Below are 19,621 nucleotides of genomic sequence, written 5' to 3'. Positions count from 1 at the left end.
ATGTAATGCTAATGTTAAGGGGATGTAAATTGATGGGTGATGATACCCCTCCCCCAATTTAGTTTGTAAAATGTTAATTACCATTGTAGTTGTGTGTAGTAGGTAAAGTCGGTCACAACACGTCCCTTACGCCGCCATGTATCTCTGTTGTGCTTCACAATGCAGTCATATATTTTTATTTTGTTTTATTGGAAATAGTTTTTAATATTTTGTAGATACTTTCATTAAAGATAGACATTAAACAAATGTGTTTAAACCTGTGGTACCTCTAATACAAACAAAAAGAAGAAAAATGTGTTAAAATTAAATGAGTGTTACACATTTTTTTAATTATGTCAATATACTTCTTATGGAATTTAAACAACTCTAGGCTTCAATTAGTTTATTTCTGATAACCTATGTGAAACAGGGTTTTAAGAAAATAAAATGTATATTTTCTATAATGGTGTGATTACTTCATTTATTTTGGAAATATAGAAATATTATACTGAAATCTGTCAAATCTATATGAAAATGTTTAACAATTTCTAAGTTGGAAGTTTACAGGGAAATTTGGGAAAAATGACAAAATTTCGACCCTTTTTTTATGTTACATTAATACATGTGTTGGGCATTTTTCAAAAAATGACCTGTACTAATAGTACATGGACATTTTCGAATAATTGACATGCGCAGAATCACATAATCTTTCATTTGACAGATTACTCGTTTCAGGCCAGCTTAAGAGACAACACTCAATATTTATTATTATATCTGTTACTGAGCTCTATTATTACCAATCCAACTCCTCTAATCCAACACTCTTTGCCCATGTGATTTATTATGTCATCAGATAAATTGCAATTAACTACAGAAAGGGTATCCAGCTTAGGAGACATAATCAATAAAGGACTCAGTAAAGGAACAAAAAAGTTGTTGAGATTATTACCACTGATATTAAACCTTTTCACTTCTAATTGAACTCTTTTACTTGAACACTCTCTGATCATTTGATTTATTATGTCACCAGATAGAGTGCATCTACCCATGTCAAGATCAATCAGCTTAGGAGACATAATCAATAAAGAACCCAGTAAAGTACCATCAATGTTTCTGAGATTATTAAAACTGATATCAAGATATTCTAATGCTAATTGTACCTCGCTGTTTAAACACTCTCTGATCATTTGATTCATTACATCACCTGATAGATTACAATTATGCATGTAAAGCCTACATAGCTTCGGAGACATAACCAATAAAGATCCCAGTAAAGTACCATCAATGTTGAGGAGGTTATTATTACGAATGTCAAGTTCTTCTAATACTATTTGAACTTGTCTACGTAAACACTCTCTGATCATTTGATTCATTACTTTACCTGATAGACCATGAATCTTAACATCCTTACATTTAGCTTCAATGCCTAAAATGTGCGCAACAACTCTTCCATTACAATCTGATACCATTCTACTACAAAATTTACTGAATTCTTCAATCATTGCAAATAATTTTGCACCATTATAATTCATGTCAAAAAGTTGCAAAATTAGATGTATGAAATGCCCATCACAATTTACACCTGGACTAATGTGATCAATAAGCATTCTTATGGAGGTAGATATATCATCTATATGTTTATTTATTTCTAAATCCTTGCTAGTCATGTAATTGATTAATGCATCAACCACATTAATCTCATGTTGTTTTCTAACCAACTTTAAATTTCTCGGTAAAAATCGATATGTTGATAAATGATCTGTAATCCAATGCTTTAGAAATGCACAAGCGTTATTTCCGAGGAAACCAATAGCAAACTCCCTCGTCCCTCTTAAATACCGACTTTCTCTTATTACCTCCCATTCATTATCATCCAATGTTGCAAATAATTTCCTTGTAACCGTTGTATATTTCATCTCTATATCTTCACTTTCACATAATTTGTACAAGTAAAATCCTACCAATGACTCAACTATTAACTTGTGATGAGGCATGAGAAAGATTTCAAAGTTAGATTTTGAAATTGGTGCTTCTTCGTAAACAAACCCTAGTTTTAGGGCCAAGTCAACCATACCTTTGTCCATTTGTCCCTCATTCAAATCTTTCTTTTTTATTGAAAGTTGATTTACTTTTAGGCTATTGTACATACACTTTCCTAACAAAATCATAGCATTTAGACACTTTTTAGGAGTTTCTTCAAATTTAGAAATCTTTGGAATGTTTTCCTGCTTATTAAACTGATTTAAAATACTACGAAATATTTCTTTAAAAAGGTCTGCATTATCATCAGGAATAATTTGTGTTTCTTCCCACAGCATACACATTGCAAGAAGTAACATTGGATTTTTGCTCATTGAATATGCTTTCGAGTGTTTTCGCCCAGCTCTAGTTGTGTCAATATCAAATTCCTTTCTAAAGGATTCTCCCAATTGTGGTTTTTCAAAATAAACAAAATATTTGTCAATATAATTCCCTATGCTCTCTTTGTTAAATCCCTTTACTCTTATGTGTACATTACATGCTTTTATGAATTCATCTATGTTTTCTGATCGTGAAGTAAGTATCAAAGTACTTTTCTCTAAGTATTTCTTTCTGAAAAGATTGATTACGCATTGATTATTAAATCTTAATTCATCTAATCCATCAACCAACAACACAATTTTACTTTCATGTTTCTTTATGAATTTTTTTATCAACCTTGGATCATCTGGAAGATCTGTATCTAAATTGAAATCTTTCATATCCAGTTGCTTTACTATAAGATCTAAAATGTCCTCCCCTTTGTCTAAATCTCTTGCACATAAAAGAAATACAATTTTATCTTCAAATATTGATTGCCTGGTAGCCCAGTTGTATGATAAATACCTTAATATAGTAGTTTTACCAATACCTCCCTCACCGTCTATAAGAGCTTTACATTTAGGCATAGAGTTTAAAACATCTACCACCTCATCTAATGTTGTTGGTTTGCCACCTTGATTCTTTTTACTTTCCTTGAGTAGCTCTATATCGGTAAACAACTGAGACATGTCGACGTTGTATCTAGCACTCATTACTTCTGGTGTAAATGTATAGGCGTTTTCACACAATGCCTTTTGTGTTCTTAGCAGATATTCTTCTATCTTCTTGGAGTCTTAATAAAAAAACAAATAGTGTGATTTAGTAACTTGGAAATTATATTTGAATTAAATTAAGAATTAATAATATTACAATGTTATCAAATACATGTTTAAAAAAATTATGAATTAATTTCCAATATATCAGCGGGAATTATAGTTACTCTGCAAATGTATATACATTGTGGTGTTATAAAACTATGAAATGTAGTTTATTTATATTTATTTTTAAGACGCTACATATTTGGAACCGTGGCATATGTGAACATCCATTGTAATAAAAAATACTGCCAATGAAGTTTGCTAAAACTTGTGGTCAGTAGTTACACCACAACAAGAGAAATTTGATTCAATGCTGTTAATTAAATAAAAATTGAATATTGTATTATGATAATGTAACTCACTAGTTTCTTGTTTAGCATCCTTTTCTTCAATATGCCTACTACAGCTAGGCAATTCTGTAAAGTAAGAAAAAGAGAAGAAATATAATGAAATTCAACAAACTCAAAAGAAAGGATTTATTTGAACATCTATTGACTAAAGACCAAGATCAAATAAAAAAATACTTATGGGAAAGTTCCGGATAAAGAATATTTTTTAGAATAAAGTTGTCTTTCTTCTTTATTGTATCAAACAAAAAACAATTTAATACAAAAGGTAGCCAAGGTATAGCCGAAGCTAATCAAGCTTGGTACCTTTTATCTTAACTAACTTAAGCTACAAAATTAACAAATAAATAACAGAACTTAAAAGAAAATAAAAATTTGATAACGTCAAAAACAAAACAAAAAATGTTGAATAATAAATAAATAACATAACATAAAGTGCTGTATGTACTATACTGTAATAAACAAAACCATATCAGTTCAATAGATAATATCTGATGAATTAACAATATATAAAAACATTGTAAATTATAGATTATTCTTTTATATACTTAGATAAAAGTAATTCTTTAAGTTGTTTAGAGAAAGCAAATCTAGATGTAATTGTTCGTTAATCTTTTACTGGTGAAAATGTAAGTCGTTAATATATCTTTCCCTTTCCATCCATCATAGAGATATCTAATTTATTAATTAGTTGGCAGTTGCAATATGTGCTACAGAAGACATCTCGGAGAGATGACAAATCTAGCCAGCATAGACTTACCTTTAGTCAGAGATTCCGCAACTGACTGTAGTCCAATCTTTCTTATACTAGTAATGAAATTTTCAATGTTTTCTTCACAGAGTATATTTCTGTGTTCCAAATCCATGATCATACTCCATTGATCTTCATAATTCTTTAAGGGAACATTGTAAAGTTCATCAATTTTGTCGATATCAGCTCGTCCCAGTTTATTTCCGAAATCTACAATGCTTAGTCGATATGAGCTGAATTGTGTAATTTCAATTTCTTGAACTTCGAGGAAGACATTTTGGAATACTTCGATAGCACCAAACGTTCTGGTTACTTTGATTGTTTCATAAAGCAACATCAAGTTTTCCGAACTTAGATGTCCAAATTTCATTAATTCATGCAGTAAATCTATAGTTTTACGTGCTTTGTCTATGTCCGCTACTGCAATTAAATCTTTGTATAAAACTTTCAGCTGTCTCAAGAGGTTATGTTTATCGTACCAATGTGATACGTTCACTAAATCCACGTTAAAATCTATAAAATGATTAGAAAAAAAAGAAAATTATAGAAAATAATTTTACAAACTTTATGATACACCACAAAAACAATTTACACCATTTGTACATTACCTGATGCCATGATGACGATTCAATGTTCTGTCTTCCTTTCTGAAAAAAAAATGATGTATTTAAAATAAAAGCCGTTCGTTTATGAACAGTAGACATTTTTAAGGGGACATTATCAGCAATTAATTAAGGTTAAGAGATGTCCCCTGCCCTGGTGTTGGCCGTCAAAGTGTCTCCTTAATAAATTGCAAACTCACATATTATTGACGTAGAAATTGAACTTGAAAAACCTAAACTGTAAAACCAGGGAAGAGTGATTCACTCTTCCCCAGTAAAACAGAACCGAAATGACGATTTCGGAGCAGCAACTGCCTAGTACCACTACCTATTTCAGGTCAGCTTTCTAAAGAGTATTCATAATGCAATTTGCTTATGAATTGTGGTACATGATGTCACAAAAAGCTCCACGGTCTATACACTTTCTTTCAATAGATGCACAATGCAAAATGTTATGTTTAGTACTTCCTTTGAATTTGTTGGCAATGGCAATAATGATAATAATAACATCTCGTGATCCACAATCAGCTAAGTTATTTGGTGTAGGTTATATACAGTGATACTATTTCTGATTTCTGAAAACACACACACGTTTATAAACCTACTACATCATACAAGTTATACAATATTATCACAATTAGCTCAGGTCTAAAGGGACCGTGTCGAAATTATAGGCAGTTAACTAGATTTTGTTTACAATATTTTTAAAATGTTTATGCATTATTATTAGCAAGGTTTTTTTGAATAAACATACACACTGTTTACTGCAGTGACTGTTCCATAAACTTCTTTATTATAATAAACTACAACCATACATTATTGCATTAAGAAATACTTCGGTTTACTGCAGTAAAATCTCTAAAATACTTCGGTCTACTGCAGTAAAATCATTTTGACGCGGATCCCTAAGGACTGCTGTATAGATAGTAGGTATCTGTTTGGCCCGTACGTTGACCTAAATAGTCTGATTAATTTATCTGTGTACTGACATGTTAACATTTAAAATGTACCCTCTTATTGAAAAGAAGGAAAACATTACAAAGTGGAGGGATGTGAATAGGCTTGATCTTCCCCTGCAAAAAAAGTCCTTTTAGATTTTCACCTCAAAATGGGTTCTCTTCTGAAAACTAAAACCATTATACATTAAAGAATAATACAATACTTCTTGCCAACAATCTTTGGGTTTATTCAGTTGTGACTTCAGATACAAAGACCTGTTGTCATACTATACAATTTAAGGTTGTTACAAAAATCAACACACATCAAAACAGAGGCCTATTATGACCTTTGACACTAAGCTACAATGTACTGCAATTAAATAGACGAATTTAACTGCAGTATTTGTATCTTATTGCTCAGATTCAAACTAAAATCAGCACAGAATATGCCACCATTTCGGTTACATAACATTGACTATTCCCTCTTACATGCTATAAACTAGACTACCACAGAAAAATTTAATATACATTTAAAAACTGGTGGGCTCATAATATAATTGATCAAACTCTTAAATTGACACATTCAACTCCCCCAATACAAAACACACTTGGACTTGCCAAAGTTTGGCCTGCCACAAATGTCTTGCTTTCTGAAAAAAATTGAAATTATAGCATTTGGAACTTCTTAGTTTACTTTAGGAAAAGATTCAAGTTATTAGAAAGTTCAGTTTTGAGAAAGTTGATTGTATGGAATGTTCTTTTACAATATAATATCTTATATACAAATAATTCTTTCTTTTTTCTTTAATAATTTATAAACAACTGATAATATATAATATTAATTAATTAAATTTTTCTAACAAAGAAGAGGTAGAACATTTGAAAAATTAAGTTAAAATTGTAAAAAAATGAAATATAATACATACTGTCAAGGTAAAAAGTTAGAAATAGTACTAATTAAAAAATAGATTTAAACAATTGATGCAATGATTCACCAAACCCTACACTGTAAAAATATACAGCGGTGTATGTATTACCTCTAAGAATCCCTATGATCACCTCTAATAATATTAAACAATTGCACACGTTATATACATACATTGCTAGAACCTCTTATAAAGTAAGATTAATGCCAGGTTTCCATAAAACTGCTAAGATGTCACTGTGACAACCAACACGATTGGGAAGGGCTGGTGATTTGCCACAGATAAATTGGTAAAGGTGAAACTGTTTTAGCTGAATTAATTGAGACACAATTGCGTTATGGAACCTGGCTTGACAACGATCCAACTTTGCCTATTTGTCAGTGACACAATCGCAGTGTACTCTCAACTGCGTTATATGACACTGACTGGTCTGACCTTGCCGATTTTTGTGCGACACAACCGGGGTGTGCTCCTAGCAGCATTCTATGGAACCAGGCTTAATAGGAAGATACTTTTAGGAAGATCAAACAGAATAAAAAATACTAAAAATGTTACTGTGATTACCACAGTACTATGTCAGATGATGAATTTACACATTTACATGACAAAAATTGGTACACATAATACTAAAATCATTAGCTTAGTGGGTTTTCTGCTACCTAACTGTCAATACAATGGGATATTTGATCAGCTTGTCAGCTTATTGCCTGCTGTTCATCATCTTTGTCTATTGCTGTCTACATCAGTGTGCACATGGAGGACTGAGGAGCGTCTGTACCTGAAAAGAAAATTGATTTACTCAGTCATCTCAGATCGATAAGGAAGTATTGGTTTTAGGGGGTCAGAGTGACGGAAAATAAACTAAAACTGAACATTCGTTTACTTAACTCAAAATAAGAAAACTTCTCCTTTAGAGAGATTTAACTTTCTTACTAAATACTTAAATGGCTATGAGCGCTCACTGGTTAAACCCAGGAGCACCAAAGCATGAGCAGTCCAATGCAACAAGGGCTAAACCAAGGGCCTTTTCCCACTGTGTTACGCTGCTGCCTTTCACCATACCAGTTACAATTCAATCTCGCTTCCAATTAAACTACTGCCTAAGCTCTGTCTACACTATCAAACTTTATGTGACAACACTACTATATTTTGGTATATCACTACCATATTTGGGCACATCAAACGTTTTTGTCAAGCAAGTTTGATAGTGTAGACAGAGCGTTAGGGGTACTTAATTTCTTCAAACTCAACTACACTTTCGTCCTATACTCTACTCTTGACACTCGCTATTAGTGAATACAGGTCTATGATAACACTAAGTAACAATGATGTAAGACGGTACTTACTAGGAACTCCAGCACCATCATCCTGTGGGATCTTATTGATAGCACTCTCAACTCTCTTAGGATTCTGATCGTTCAGCACTTGCTTCACCACAGCAGTTGGGATTCTAACCTTCTTATGCTCCTCTGCTACCTGCACGCATCGTTGAACCTGGGACTAAAATATTAATCAATATTTAATAATTAATTTAAAACAATACAATTTGTATAACAAAGAATGATTCATGTTGAAGAATAAGTAAAAGTTATTTAGCCCAACTGCCATTGGACATCAACTGATTTTCGGTACTATATTTAGATTTTTCCAGTATGATAGGAATACATCACATTTGGCATCATAAGTGACTACTGTTACGTACCAGTTTAACAACAAGCCTTTCCTGTCGTTTCTTCAAAGCTATCAGTTGAAAACGAAGAGCTACTTTGTCCGGATCACTAGTCTGGAATAAAAACATCACATATCAAGATTTAAATTACGGTTTTATCACATTTTTTAGTAGTAGTTAAATTAAGTCTTGTTATGTTGACAACGTGTCAATATTTATTAATAGAAAGAAGATAGGTGGAGTGATGATTGTGAGACCATATCTAAACCACTCTTATAGTATGAAGATGATTTCACAGAACCACTGTGTTAAGTCTCTTCTTACCTTGTTAGCATTGGTATTGAGGTCGCGACCCTTTGCCAATGTTTCTGACATCACCATCTGTTTAGTGTTCATGTTCTTTTGCCGTTGTGATGCTTCTTTGAATTTGTATTTGCCCCACACTTGCACAGCTAATACTCCGTTAGACAGATAGTCCACAAGCTACAGTCAATGAAAATTAAAATTAACTTCAGCATTAGTCTTCAAAAACGGTTTTTTTTACCATATTTGGGAACTCGTTCTCTTAGATAGTAAAATATCCTTATGAATTTCTATTAGCCAAGTTAAGTATTTATTTCAATAATTGCAAAGATTATTCAGTTTTTCTCTGACAATATTTGCTAACTATTACCTGAGACGTTGCAGGATTAAAAGAGAAGTTCTTTCTGTGTTTGAACTCTGGGTTACTCGTATTTGGGATTACTTCCGTCTTTGTGGATTCAGCATCAAGAAACATATCATATTTGCAGTACACGTCCTGCAGAAAAAATAGACACGTTTTCTCTGATAACATTCTTTGTTGACTAGCTGTAGTACAGTATGAGCATGCTTGCTTAAAAATGACTGTGTTCACAAATCTTGACTTACATTTATGCAGGAGGCTATCGTGGGACTATAATTTTTATACCAAAATTTACCATTTTCAGCTTCAGAATTTATGCTTTATGACAAAATACAGTATAGCCTTTGAAATATATTTCAAACATTGAAACATAGCCTGATTTGCTTTTAATTTTTCTACAAATACATTTTTTATGTGCATTATAGTCTCTGTGTTTTTCATTTTTGAACTATTTTTTAACCTCAGCACAAAAATACACCTATTCAATATTTTGTTATGGATGTGTTTTGTGAATAAAGATATCGAATAACCCTCTGTGGTAGCTTAATAGACACTTACCGTATACATGTTTGGTAGGCCTGTGATGGATCGTATTTTAACAACAAAGTTAACACTGGCCGAAATAAGGTCTTTGGGGTCGTCAACAAACACGTCGTCTGCTTCTGTCAGCTCCTTGCCTTTAGAGTTGCATGGGATTATCTCCACATCCATGATTCCAACATCTTTGCCTTTTACATCACTAACATCAAGACTGTCTTTTAGTTCAATCTATCAAGAATATGAGATTTAAGACTAACCTAAGTCTTAATGATTGAAATTTAATCTATGTGCAAGATTAAAATTACACTTAAGTCTGAATGTTTGAGATTCAGTCTATAAAAAATAACAGTTTTAAGACTATCCAAGTCTTAATGATTGAGATTTAAACTTATTTGAACTTTGAACTTATTATTAGTTAATGGTTGACAATTAATGTATCAAAAGTTGATCTTACTGATTTTAATCAAAACACTCAATCTGTCATAAGATTAACAGTCAGCTTTAATGATTGAGATTCAATCCAAAACCACAATTACTGTAGCTGTGATTCAATCTATCTAGACAACTATTTTTCAAAGCTAACAAAGCACCCTCACTACTTTTCTTGAATGATAATTAACAAATGGGTGATCAAGAACAAAAACTAATTATTTTGTGGGCCAAGGCAGAACTTCTCTTCCAGACCATTGAGATTCAACAAGACAGTTTTGATCAGCCAACAATTTATCATTATTCTTACCAGATAAGACAAACTCTGTAGGTATATGTTCACATGTCCAATTTGCACTTCTGTGTTTGGCGCTACAGTAAATGGATCTTTCTCCTACAATTAAAACAAAAATATTATTATTATATTTGTCCTGTGGTTAGAATATGAAATAGACTTCATTTTCACATGATATGCAGATACGAATAATCTAAAAACATTTTAAAATGACATACATCTGGCAGCTTCCATTCTTCACCCTCAACAAAGTTCTGGTACATCTCTTGCATCAGATACTTGCGCCGTTGGAATTTGTCACGCGTCCAAATGTACTCATACCCCGATTCCAAGTTGCGCATTTTCACACAAACCTAGTAAAATATTGGAAAGTAATGCAATTAAACCTGTTGTTTTCTGCTGTCTTGGTCTAGGCATATTAAAAGCTTCGCAACGCCAATTTGAAGTCACAAATGGGTTGGAAGAAAGGATGATAGACAGGGGTACTTTCGTCAACTGTAGATTTTCTTGCGACAAAGAGCATACAGCAATAAATACAAAACTTGTACAGTAACATACCTCTGTTCTGCCATGAGTGAGCCCTCTAGCTTTAGGTGAGATAACAACAATCTCAAACTTAACCTTCTTATCCAGCTCTTCACTTATTGTGTTAGCCTCTTCCACAGCAGGTATCAAGTCAACAAGATCTTCTTGTAACAGCATTTCCTCTGAAGATATGAAAAAGAAAGAATGATGAATGTTAATGGAATTGAGGAATGACATGTGATCATAAGGCTTATTCTCATAATCATCCACATCATATCTCCATCAGCTGGATCATAAAATGTCTTATATAAGTCAAAGATGCTTTCCAGATGGAATATCATCCTGAGATGAGAGCACATCATTATTATTTTAATTAGTCAGTAGAGTTTATTTTCCAACTTCACTCCTTTATATTCTTACCTGCTGACTGCTTAGATGACATATCAAACCCATTGTTCTTTGCTATCTCTTGTTGAGCCATTTCGTACGTAACTGGTACCTTGTAATTACCAGGATTTGCATTCTTTAACGCTGGGTGTTGGAATACATACAGATGATTTGAACCAAACATGATCCTAAAAAAACAAATATTTATTTTTATTTACCCTTTGACATGTTATTGATTGATAAATTTTTTATCAATTTATTAATTGATTGATAAATGTATCGATTAATCCATTTTTATTTTCTTTATTTTTAATTATACACATACAACAGCAAGCAACATACCAATTCCAGGATTGATAAACCCTATTTTGATCAATCCATGAATTGATTGATAAATTAATTGATTGATCATTTATTCATTGACTGATATACCTACTGATTGATTGATTTATTGGTTATCTGTTGATTGATCATTGATTGATTTATTGGTTATCTGTTGATTGATCATTGAATGATTTATTGGTTATCCAGTATTGATTGATTGATTTAATCGTTTATTGGTTATCTATTGATTGATCAATTAAATTATTGATTGAACAATTTATCAATCAAATTATCAATTAAATAATTAATTGATTGATTGATTGATTACCTGTCATTGTGATCCAGCTGTTGTTTTGAAGTGAGTGGTTCCCCATTTAACAGCACTTTGCCGTCTGCAACTTTCTCAAGGAAGATGCTTCCTTTTTCAACTGAGAACAACGCATGATCTGGTTGTATGCTAAAATAGAAAATAAATTAATTGATTCAAATTATGTAAAAATATGTCACTATTAAGAATAGTACAATCAAATTAATATAATAATGGTAGTGGAGCTTTAGCTTGGGGGTTAACATGCTTGCCTTCCAATACCAAGGTCCTGGATTCAATCCTGACCTAGTGTCAGGGTTGTAACTCACTCCTCTTTGAACTCCACTCCCTAAGCTTCAAATGAGACTTAGTTTATAAGCACGACCAATTATTAAATAATTTATCCATTCTGTAATTGGCGAGATTCTCGCATGTTGTTAAACCAAACTTCCTAGAATCTTATGAAAACCAGACTTTACGCTGTCATGTTAGAAAAGTCAGAAATAATAACAATGATGACAATGTTATATTGAAACACTGATGATGCTTTGGATGATAATTGTGGTAGGATTAAAATTGATTATGAATTTCAGGTTGTTAATTCTACCTACCCTAAGCCTGATAAGACAATGTCTGCTGGTGGGCTAGCCTTGCTACTTCCAACCTTCAGCGTTCCTTCCCTTATTATATGCACTATCATACCAGACAGCTGATTATCTATGTTCAAATTGGAAATATGTGGTGTGGTCTTGCGTTCCTCTTTTTTAGCTTGTTCACCATCATCACCTCCCTGAGAATTGAAACAAGTTGTAAATTTTGTTTGTTGGCATTACCAGAATCAGCAGAAGGTTGAGGATCTACTGTATTTTTATGGATTATGTGGAGCAGATTTATGTAACTTACAGCTGAGCTGTCTAATTTCTCCTGCCAGGTCTGTTTCATCTGTTCCATTTCTCGTTCATTGGCTTCTAACACTGCTTTCATCTCTTCCTCCAGTTGTTTTCTGATAGCGTCAACATCTGACAACAAAATAATGTTTTCAAAATAGTGTTAAATTAAAACGAAAAAACTTCTCTAATTCATTCCACTCTCTCACAGGAAAGAGGGTCCAGAATTACTAGTCAGTTCTGTGGGCCTAGGTTTTCTTTATCACTTTTACAGTATGAATGATACTTTGATCTCGTTTTAATTACTAAATCATCTAAACATACAGTACCTCCTCCCTTCTTGTCATCGTCATCATCATCTGCCGTCATCGAGATCACACCACCTGTTTTCAACGCAGCTCGCAGTTTCTCATTTTCCTCCTTCAATTCACGAATCAATTTTTCAGTTGGATCCTCGTTTACGACCGCCTTTGTTTTGATTTGTTTCGCACGATCAGCTACAAAAAAAACAAACATTTTGGTGATACAAATACGTAAATATATGAAATGTTATATCTGGGTATTGTGACATTAGTTCAATTTTAGAAAGATAGCTAAAAATAGCTTTAATATATATTGACTACATAGTTTAGAAAAATAAAGACAGTTTACCATATCTTAATGTTGAAAGTGTCTCATCATAGTTAATATCTGCAGGACTGAGAGCTGCGATCATTATAGTCTTGCTGTTTCCACCGAGGGCGTTCTTCAACAGTCTAGTTAACACTGAGTCTCTGTACGGAACTACATTAAAAACATTTTACTTTTAGAATAAATTATTTAAAAACAAATATTGTAATATTATCTCTATAAACTGTTTTGATAATTGTTCAGAGATTATGAACTTACCCTTGACTCTCTTCCCTGAACTAGCATCTGCAAGTGCTGCGATAACGTTACCAAGAGCCGAAAGGGATTGGTTAATTGCAGCTCCCTCTTTCAGTCGATCTCCGGTAGCGCCAGTTGAATCAGCCCTCTCACTGTTGGGAAACATGAATTATATGTGTATTGCAAATAAGGTTTTACTAGTACAAAAATCTAGAATAACAAATATTTAGTCAAACATATGGATTGACATTTGCAATTATCAAAATTCCAAAATCTCTTCTAACTTAGAAGAACAAATGCCTACAATATTCCGAGTGTGAGTGTCCCTTCTTAAGCTTAGTTCCCACTAAGAGCGAATTGGCCAATTACAAGCGACAGTTCGAATAATCCATCGATCGTGATTGGTCAATTTGCTTGCATTGCGCCTTCTGTCCTTGCATTGGTTCCTAGTGGGAACCAAGCTTCAATACGGCAAAAGAGTGCAGTCTTAAATTGGTTGCAGTTGGTGTGAGTGTACTATAGGGTATAGAAAAGAGGTGTATTTCCTATGACCTGTAGACCCTTAAGCTATTCAATGATAAATGGAGGTCGTTACTGTACCTTCCTGCCAAATCGACCAGATTAATGATGGACACCTTAGCCATTTCTTGCCCGGCGTCATTGAAAGACTTCTGGGTAAACGTAACACCTACAATAGTATGAGCACGACTACTTGTGGCGTTCATCTGTGTTGCTGCCACGGTTCTGTTACGCGTTCCTTCTTCCATTCGGTTTTCAATGTCATTGTAGCTATTGACTGGGACAGTACGCAACCCCTCAGCTATGTAATGCAAATATATGATTATTCATACCATAACACATTTAAACTATGATAAAGAATACATTCCAGCATTGTATATAATGATTGTAATCCCACTCCTTAATTTAGGGTTAACAAGAATTTGGTAAATCCATTGGTAATGCAATTCAAGTATTTGCAAAATTTCATAATCAGGCCCCTGGGACTATACTTGGTCATAAAATTATATGGTATTTCTTATTTTGAAGGTTATCTGTAGTTTTGTGTTACTTTTATTCATGTACTGAATTGTTATTAAATTGCATTTTTTTAGTATTATTTTCTGTTGGCACGTACTTCCAGCACAAAGTTTGCTTCTTGAAATCTGTGCCTCCTTCATGCATGTTTGTATATTGTAAGAAATTATGTTTGTTTATGAATTAAGGAAATAAATATTATTTTGATTGATTGATTGATTGATTGAAAGAGCCAGACAGCTATTCTGTGCTCAGCACTCACTGTATTAAAACACTTATTTAAAAAAAAATGACAATTCCTATTTTAGGTTAGAATATTCTAACTACTGATAATATCTCTAACCGTAAAAGCCCTTTTTTGGATGCTCCCTGACCCGAAGGCCTCCCTTCTTATTGCTGGACGGCGACAAAAGATCTCGGACCTGCTCATTGTAGATCTCGAGCATACTAAAGCTGACCTCGTATTCTGTTTTCACACCTTCCGACTTCTTCTCATTGATACCGACAAAAATCTGATTGCAGAACATCGGAACAATTCCTGGAAGTGTAAATAAAAACAATAAATAATTATGTAATTCTCTTTTTGATTAAAGTATTTATTATTTGAATTTATTAATTTTTAGTTTCATAACTTCTGAATGATGAAAGTGACATTGAGAATAGCATAACATGTTTTTGCTCAATCATTTTTTGTATGGTTTTTTTTTTATAGTGTTATTGTTAAACACATTGGCATGTTATCCCTAAACAGAGAAATATGTGTATCTGAAAATAAAGAAGAGAAAAAAATGTACACAAATGAATAGGATGTTTTATCCTATTATGTGTCATGATCTAAGCCAACGAATGTAGATAAAAAATACCAACAATGTCTTTTGCGTCAAGGCAGAACTTTAGACACACTACCTTTGTTTGCACCATAACCAACAACGGAGTAAGACTTCCCAGAGCCTGTCTGTCCATAAGCAAACAAGGAACAGTTATAGCCTTCCCATGCATTCTTCAACACTCCATTACCAAGATCATTAAACACTAGTTTCTAAAAAAACCAGAATGAAATTAGAATGTAATGTACAGTATGTGTATATTAATCAGAAAATGGTAAAAGATGAGCAATCATCCAGGGCTGCAGTACAGCGGTCTTTAATTGGAGGGAGACTTGTATTTTAAGAATTGTGCTTTTACCTGATCTGCATATCGTGGTGAAACAGGTTTCAAGTAACCATCAGCATCTTCCTCAAACCCGTCATGTGACCAATAACTGTGGTCGAAGTTAAATTTCCTGGGATCTTCATTCGGCGCAGCTGGATTTTTTATCGTAGTGGTCGCCCCTTGCATACCAATGATCAGCTGCGCACTTCTGGCTTTTTCTCGAGAATTGTGTGAATTATTAAGGATTTAACAAGATCAAAAAAATACTGCACTATATAGCCTTTTTAACTAGGCCTAGGCCGACTTGGCCTTAGCATCATACAAATATAACACCATGAGGAAAAATATTAAAAGTGGACTTCAATACCTAGAAATCTGTAGGCCTAGCTAATAGGCCTAGCTAATACTATTTTATAATGTATTAAAGTTATAGGCCTTTCTAGGCTAGCCATCTATTTATTTTAGGCCTACATTATAATCAATTATGACATGAGTCTTGATTCATTCATTATCTGTGTTACTGTTGCCATTCATTTCATTTATTTAATATCATCATGGTCTAATATTCTTTAAATAAGCCTAAAGTATATTATCTCATAGAGGCTATCTAACTAGACCTAAGCTTAGACTATTTGGACCTAGCTAGGCTAGGCCTACTTTTTAGTAGGCCTTTCTGTCTCTCCCTTTTGAATCAATAAGTTAACGTGTGTCCGCCGTCCGTCCTATTGCCCAAAACAAACAAAAAGGATATGAAAGGCCTAACTCTCACGGCCACTTTTACACTTTCTTCTGCCATTTTTTATTACGATTGAAGTCTATATAAACAAACTTAGATCCCAAACTTTAAATAGCTTATTTGTTTTTCCACAAATAATTTACCGATCTTGTTTTATTAGGTTATTTTTCACACCGCAAAATGAAAACATTTCAATTATCGTCGGCCATGTATATGAATTGTGTACATCGTCCCTATAGAGATTTCCCAGGTCATCAACCAATCACCGCGTTACGTTTCGCTTCAGTGATCGCTTTCATAAACATAAAGTGACAGCAAACACAATTGATATATTTTTATCAAAATGAATTAAATAATGATAGGCCTACTGTATATCAAAATATTACTTTAAAAAAATTCTTTTACCGGTTTTCAATCACATATTAAGTAACAAACCAATTGGTTGTGATCGAAAGAAGAAAAAATGTTGTTTATAAATCGATTTCATAACATGACAACTCGATCGGTCAGTTTGTCGGTTGGTCGAATACCAATCGATCAGTCGGTTGGTTGGTTAGTTTGTATTATAATACCTCCACGGGTAGTTTCAGTAGGTAGCTTACTTTAGTATAGTAGGGTCTACTCTTGTTGTACTGTAATCTAAAAATGGGTGAGGTTTCACTGAGCTTTGAGTGAAGGCCATATCCTTCGTAAATAAATCTGTACTTGTATGAATGGTTTCAACTTTCAATTGATAAGGTCAGTCAATCAATGGTTATACGTGGCCAAACTCTCAACGAACGTTCTAGCAGAACAGAAGACGCTTGGAATTTCCCAAACAAGCGTCATCGCCATAAATTCTATCAAGATGACTAAACTGATCTCCCCATGCATTCTGTAGCGAAACTGTAATCGGTCCAGTCACATTAGAACTCACTGTTGGCTCTGTGGCATATATAACAATAAATATTCGTTTCGTACACACAGACACAAACCGAGAGACAGTGACGATCCAAATGGAAAGAAGATTAGTTCGAGTGTATTTGTGTGGTGCGCACAGTACCGGGAAAACAACGCTTCTTGGTGACGTGTGCAAAGAATTACCGGATATCAAAAAGGAATCTGAAATTGCTAGACAGGTACTGGATGGGATGAGTCCAGAAGATAGACGCACCGCAATTGACTACCGCAACCAACCCGAAAAGTTTGAACAACTCCAGGTAACAAATAATACTAATACTAATGTTTTATTCTAACTACAGCATAATTAGTATAGGCCTACGTAGAAGGATATAAAAGTATGTCAAACGGCTAACGTTTGATATTTCATTTTAGCAACGACTCTACTAGAGTCGTGTTAATTCGACATGCACATTTTTAGTGCATCTTTAAATAATATTAATAACAGCCTATTTCATAACTCCAAACATATTGAACTATGTATATTTCCTGTCTACCAGGAACTTCTTATTTCGTTACATTAACTCTATTAAAACGTCATATGAATGCTTAATAGATCTCAACTTATCCATAGAGGAATTAGCGGATATTAATCGTTTATTGTAAAACGAGTAGATATGATTGGGACTAATGGAAATGGTCTCGTTAAGTTTTATCTGCAGCTGAGCGTAAGCTAACACTGTAGGCTACAATTTCAATTCACCCTCCTCCAACCCGAAAACTCGACATTCCCCAATTCTGAATCGGTCATTAATAACCGTTAGTATAGTGAAGTTTTTTTCCATTATTTTTCATAATAGTGACTTACGGTATTTTTTTTTAGCGATTGATATTGGAATCTCAATGTGAGGTCGACCGTAAAAACGCATTGAATGAAGATTTAGAGGGCTATATCGCAGACAGAGGAATTGATCCTGTAGTGTACGCTGCATTGTACCTTGGTGACAAGGCGAAAGACTCCCTGCTGTCACTACCAGTTACTAAAGAATGTATACAAAGGTACGTGTGAACGCAAATGATTACATTCAACCGCGTAGATATCTGTGTAATCGTGTGAACGTGCATCAATCGACATAAAACATGGTTCCCACTAGGAAGTCAGTCAGTTGACCAATCACAAGCGACAGTTCAGATTATCCATCGACTTATGGTTTGTTCAATTCGTGACTTGCGTTGCATTTACGTCCAGATTAGGCTACAATGTGTTTTACTCGGAACTAAGCCCGGCCCCAGCCAGGTTATACAAGAGGACCATTGGAATTTTACCTAATATTAATAATATTTGTTCTCTCTTTAAATGATTTTTTTTTTCTTTTTAGGTTTAAAAACTCCTTAATATTCGTCGTGCATCCTCACAAAGAATGTATGAAAAAAGACGGTGTGAGAATTACGCCTGTTTGGAACGAACTAACACGATTTACAGAAATATTAACTCAACTTCTTGACCATCTGCAAATTAACTACGTCCCAATAACCGTCCTGGACCGCAATGAACGATGCCAAATTGTTGTGAACCAAATTCAAGAGAAACTGTCTGATGAAGAAGATGATTAAAACCATAAGACTATATTTTTTTTTTATTACGATTGAAGTCTATATAAACAAACTTTAAATAGTTTATTTGTTTTTGCAGAAATTAATTACTGTTTTCAATACAATAAGTGATATTTTAAACATTAATTATATGAATTGAGCTTTTTACGTTACTGGGCCAAGAGTACAGGCATTATTTTTAAATTAATAATATAAACAGATGTAAGCAATTAAGCAATTATAATTTATTTATTTATTTTTTTATTTTTTTTATTTCATTTCCCAACCAACAGTGAACTCATGGTTCACCACTTACAATTAAGTTGAATACAAGCGTATGTAGTATACGGTAGTTTTTTTACGCCAGGTTAGTGGGCCAAATGTACATCTATACTATTATATTATTTTAATTATAACTACGATAGAACCCCTTAGACTGGTACACACACTTATTCAAGAGACAAGTATATATTAAGGGGACACTCGGTGAACTTGAACCTAATGATATACTGATATTAACAAAAGGGAATTAGGCCTACATATACAATAGTAATATGTTGTATCTTTATCAAAGATAAAAATTGCAATAATTATTGTCTTATATAATTTACTTTAATTAATTTTATTATAA

At 33.3% G+C, this 19,621-nt stretch overlaps 3 protein-coding genes across 3 annotated transcripts; 1 reads left to right on the top strand and 2 right to left on the bottom strand.

Annotated features, from left to right (window-relative positions):
* Window positions 1-365: 365 nt before the first annotated feature.
* Window positions 366-5,162, bottom strand: LOC140040080 (uncharacterized). Its single transcript, XM_072085753.1, has 5 exons — window positions 5,038-5,162; window positions 4,844-4,882; window positions 4,245-4,748; window positions 3,500-3,553; window positions 366-3,112 (listed from the first exon to the last, which is right to left on the bottom strand). Exons 2-5 carry the CDS (start codon window positions 4,851-4,853, stop codon window positions 735-737), a joined length of 2,946 nt encoding a protein of 981 aa, XP_071941854.1. The 5' UTR covers window positions 4,854-4,882; window positions 5,038-5,162; the 3' UTR covers window positions 366-734.
* A 469-nt stretch (window positions 5,163-5,631) lies between these two features.
* Window positions 5,632-16,007, bottom strand: LOC140040078 (kinesin-like protein KIF28P). The gene is made up of 20 exons (XM_072085752.1): window positions 15,816-16,007; window positions 15,537-15,669; window positions 14,974-15,168; window positions 14,196-14,415; window positions 13,617-13,747; window positions 13,380-13,511; window positions 13,058-13,225; window positions 12,745-12,860; window positions 12,453-12,631; window positions 11,863-11,991; window positions 11,244-11,398; window positions 10,857-11,005; window positions 10,517-10,651; window positions 10,314-10,397; window positions 9,593-9,802; window positions 9,044-9,169; window positions 8,695-8,853; window positions 8,404-8,484; window positions 8,048-8,201; window positions 5,632-7,479 (listed from the first exon to the last, which is right to left on the bottom strand). Exons 1-20 carry the CDS (start codon window positions 15,966-15,968, stop codon window positions 7,439-7,441), a joined length of 2,850 nt encoding a protein of 949 aa, XP_071941853.1. The 5' UTR covers window positions 15,969-16,007; the 3' UTR covers window positions 5,632-7,438.
* A 1,402-nt stretch (window positions 16,008-17,409) lies between these two features.
* LOC140039507 (uncharacterized) lies at window positions 17,410-19,620 on the top strand. Its single transcript, XM_072085115.1, has 3 exons — window positions 17,410-17,717; window positions 18,281-18,456; window positions 18,777-19,620. Exons 1-3 carry the CDS (start codon window positions 17,514-17,516, stop codon window positions 19,009-19,011), a joined length of 615 nt encoding a protein of 204 aa, XP_071941216.1. The 5' UTR covers window positions 17,410-17,513; the 3' UTR covers window positions 19,012-19,620.
* The last annotated feature ends 1 nt before the right edge of the window (window position 19,621 follows it).

Source organism: Antedon mediterranea, chromosome 2, assembly GCF_964355755.1.
Source record: "Antedon mediterranea chromosome 2, ecAntMedi1.1, whole genome shotgun sequence".
NCBI classification, from domain to species: domain Eukaryota; kingdom Metazoa; phylum Echinodermata; class Crinoidea; order Comatulida; family Antedonidae; genus Antedon; species Antedon mediterranea.
The sequence above is the reverse complement of the archived record's forward strand: the minus strand, read 5'-3'. Positions and strand labels throughout refer to the sequence as shown.

Excerpts from the sequence above, each read along its gene's own strand:
- LOC140040078 (XM_072085752.1), bottom strand. The coding sequence starts at position 15,968 with ATGCAAGGGGCGACCACTACGATAAAAAATCCAGCTGCGCCGAATGAA. Across the intron at positions 15,169-15,536 it reads TGGTTATGGTGCAAACAAAG|GAATTGTTCCGATGTTCTGC; the intron begins GTAGTGTGTCTA and ends TTACACTTCCAG. Across the intron at positions 8,854-9,043 it reads TTAATCCTGCAACGTCTCAG|CTTGTGGACTATCTGTCTAA; the intron begins GTAATAGTTAGC and ends CATTGACTGTAG.
- LOC140039507 (XM_072085115.1), top strand. The coding sequence starts at position 17,514 with ATGGAAAGAAGATTAGTTCGAGTGTATTTGTGTGGTGCGCACAGTACC. Across the intron at positions 17,718-18,280 it reads AAAAGTTTGAACAACTCCAG|CGATTGATATTGGAATCTCA; the intron begins GTAACAAATAAT and ends ATTTTTTTTTAG. Across the intron at positions 18,457-18,776 it reads ACTAAAGAATGTATACAAAG|GTTTAAAAACTCCTTAATAT; the intron begins GTACGTGTGAAC and ends TTTTCTTTTTAG.
- LOC140040080 (XM_072085753.1), bottom strand. Across the intron at positions 3,554-4,244 it reads TGCGGAATCTCTGACTAAAG|AATTGCCTAGCTGTAGTAGG; the intron begins GTAAGTCTATGC and ends CTTACTTTACAG. Across the intron at positions 3,113-3,499 it reads GGATGCTAAACAAGAAACTA|ACTCCAAGAAGATAGAAGAA; the intron begins GTGAGTTACATT and ends TTTTTTATTAAG.